Source organism: Apis dorsata, unplaced genomic scaffold (assembly GCF_000469605.1).
Source record: "Apis dorsata unplaced genomic scaffold, Apis dorsata 1.3 scaffold_376, whole genome shotgun sequence".
Classification (NCBI taxonomy): domain Eukaryota; kingdom Metazoa; phylum Arthropoda; class Insecta; order Hymenoptera; family Apidae; genus Apis; species Apis dorsata.
Window position 1 is genome coordinate 403,041 of NW_006263639.1, and position 3,324 is coordinate 406,364.

Consider the following 3,324-nt stretch of genomic DNA (forward strand, 5'->3'; position numbering starts at 1 on the left):
TGTTGCTGGGCATCGTGCCATGAGCAGGACAGGCGTAAGTCTCTTGGAAAAAATTCGATCCTCTGCAATACACCTTCCACCTTTCTTTTTCAATTTAACGGTGCGCGATCGATTTAACGTGCATGGCCATTTAACAGTTGCGGGATACCTATGCATACTGTACATGTATATATACGTACACGTATACGCTTTCCCGTTTCATTGGCGGGCAACTTGCCATCGACGAGATAGTTGGTTGTTTGAGTACTTTCGAAGTAAAACTTCTTTCATTCTTTGGACTAGTAGATGTTGTTGAATGAGAATCGATAGTATTTTTAGATGCTTGTGAGGATACTTTTGTGTTTCGACGATTTTTGGGGGGATTTTTCGTGTAATTCTCTTGTTCTAAATATATTCGTTTAAGCTTTATCTTTTTTCTTCTTTTGTTTAGGAATATTTTTGAGGAAAAATTTGCATATATTTTAAAAATTTTTTATTCTTTTTTCTTTAGAAAAGTTATTTAAAATAATAATATATGTATTTTCAAAGTTTCTAGAATTTATAATTTACTTTAAAATTTTCTTTTTGCATATTTTTATAATTTAAAATGTTTTATATAAGAAAAGAAACGTAATCTAATTAAAAAGTCATTCCCACAAATGATTATGAAACGATTAATTTTTAAAATGAAAATATTTAGAAATACATAAGTGCATATTGAGTTGATATAGGAGAATAGCTGTTTGCAAATATAGCACTTTATGATCAATAAAATTAAAATATTTCAATAACTGTTTATAACAGAACATTTAATATCATATACCTAAATTATATAGGATTCGTATTTATAATTTTATAAATTTATAATTCTATAAATTATTCTATAAATTATTAAAGTATTAAAACATCTAATAAATGACCGAATAAAACATCAAAAAAGCATGAATAATTCAAAATGTCTGTTATAATAATAATAATAATAATAATAATAATAGGCATATTGTGTTTTTGATAAAAATTAATTGAAATTATTCATTAATGTTAATGCCTTTTATAAGAATTAATAAATTTAAAAAGATCTAAGTAATATGTAGTTAGTGTATTAAACATTTCCTAACATTAGTGACTTCTCGTGAATTAAATAATCCTGCGTTTTTTCCTTAATCCTTTGCAATCAATGGTTGGGATATTTTTAGCAACATATTTTTACCGTTTCGGTCGCGAGCAAGGAAATAAACTATGTTTGCCATTAATAGCAGTTTTGTTTAACGCAGGTGTACATTAGTAAGATACTCATTATGTTTCAAAATTACAAAGTATATTTTATTCTTTTCTTTATAAGGGCATTGAACTCTTTAATTAAAGTATAATTATAAAATGTATAGTAAATGTATATAAAATGTATAGTAAAGAAATAATAAAGTGTTAAATAATACGAATACATATATATATATTTATATGTACATGTATAAAAAGTTCTATGATATCTGTGTAAAATTGGATTTAGTCACAGATCAATCGTATGAAAAAATTAAAAATAAAGTTGAAAATCATTAGGAAAAAAGAAAAAGTATTTTAATAATTTTAAATATATCAATTTTAGCAAGCAATTATTACGTACAAATATTTCTTCTCACTAAAATCCATCAATACATTTTACATCCTATGTACGTGATTACCGCTTGTAGATTGCTTTCAACGCGATATTTGATATTCTTACGTCGAAACTTGTTACTTCCAACAGACCAATTCCTTCCAAGTAGCATGTTTCATCTATCGAGCCCTAAAAAAGAGAAGATTATACATTCTCAACGAAATTACTTCCACATAAATAAAAGCCGTACGAAATATTGTGTCAAGAGATTATTAAAAGCAGATTATTAAAAATATTACTAGATGTTATAAAACTTAAAAATTAAATATAAATATATATATATATATAAATTTGATTACCAAATTAGTTCTAACTCCCTTTCATTGCCACGGCGATTAAACTAAGCCTTATTTCACCTCTTTCAACAGCGGACGGAATTCTAAGTCCTCAACAAACACTGCCACCCGCACTGCCACCGAAGAGTCCGCGGCTGGTTCCTGTTCCGCAGCGGCGCACCATTTCAGGGCCGCCGAGCAGCACCGGTGGAGATCAACTGCAGACAAAATTACGTCGATTGTTAAACACCGATAGCAAGGAGAATGTATTTTTCCCGGATAGCCCGACTCAAACGATCGTCCAGACGAATGGTATCCCACAGGAAGAGAAATTTCGATACTCCCCCGGAAGCTTATCACCGAATTTTCGGGAGGAAGATCGCATAAAGGTACGATTTTTAATAAATTTTAAAATGTTGCATCGGTTTTTCGCTGTAATGATGATTATAAAAAATTTATATTCGTTATTATTTATACATAGGGACTTAGAGTATTTTTCTTTTTTTATAAGTTTCTAAATGTTGTTGAATTTCCAATTTGTTATTTATAATGTGATGAGATTATAACTATTCAAATTATTCAAAACAAGGTATTTTTTTTTTTTTTATGATTATTGTAGAAGGAAATGAAACGATACAGGTTCACAATTTCGTTTTTAAGATTTTTTTGATGAATTGTCTTAATTTTTTTGTTTAAACGAAATAAAAATTATTTTCAGCCTGAGGTATAATCTGGATATTGTTTTTAGCTCGGTGTTGTACGTATAGTTCGTGTTCGAAAGAAGATCGACGTGAGTCGTGATTAAAAATTATTTCTTACCTTTACTTGTGTCTGAAATGTTTCACTGTGATTTATTCCTTTGTTCCTTTGTTCGGTCTCAATAATTTGATCGTATATTTTATTTCGTATATCTCTACATATACACTATCGTTGAAAAACTTGGAATTAGTATACGATTTTTATTAACAAATTCACTATTATTATCATTAAGTATCATTAAGTATCATTAATACAAGTAATTAAAAGTTTTCAGATAATTATAATTAAAGAATAATTTCAAATTTTCGACGATAACGTAATTATCTTGTAAATAAATGTTCTGTACAATATTCATTGACAATATGTAGTAGGTATTATTGTCCTTCATACTTTTAATCCATGAATACGTATGCACGTTTCCTCTTGATGAATCGTAATTGTCGAAGTGCCGAAGACAGGAAACGGAGTTAGGAACCGGAAGTTGTACATACACATGTTCGCGAGTTTAACACGGAAGACATATTCCTCTACTGTTTTATTAAACACGTGCATAGCATGATGAAGATTATCGACAACTTGTAGTGAAATTGACGCGGAATTGATATCTATCATTTCGATAAATTTTTTTTATGATTCATAGATCAAAAAAAAAAAAAA

General features: G+C 28.6%; 1 protein-coding gene across 7 annotated transcripts in view; it reads left to right on the plus strand.

Moving 5' to 3' along the window:
• The window catches only part of LOC102679702, a 47,686-nt gene that overhangs the window by 41,670 nt on the left and 2,692 nt on the right, over positions 1-3,324 (plus strand). For 3 of the 7 annotated variants that reach the window (XM_031511984.1, XM_006618808.1, XM_031511983.1), the window contains 3 exons: positions 1-34; positions 2,002-2,297; positions 2,657-2,698. The exon at positions 1-34 ends at the window's left edge or, in 1 of these variants, runs on beyond it. In XM_031511984.1, the coding sequence (XP_031367844.1) occupies positions 1-34; positions 2,002-2,297; positions 2,657-2,698 (372 nt within the window). The remainder of the gene's footprint in view (positions 35-2,001; positions 2,298-2,656; positions 2,699-3,324) is intronic. The other 4 variants (XM_006618806.2, XM_006618805.2, XM_006618810.1 and 1 more) reach the window with 3 other exon arrangements.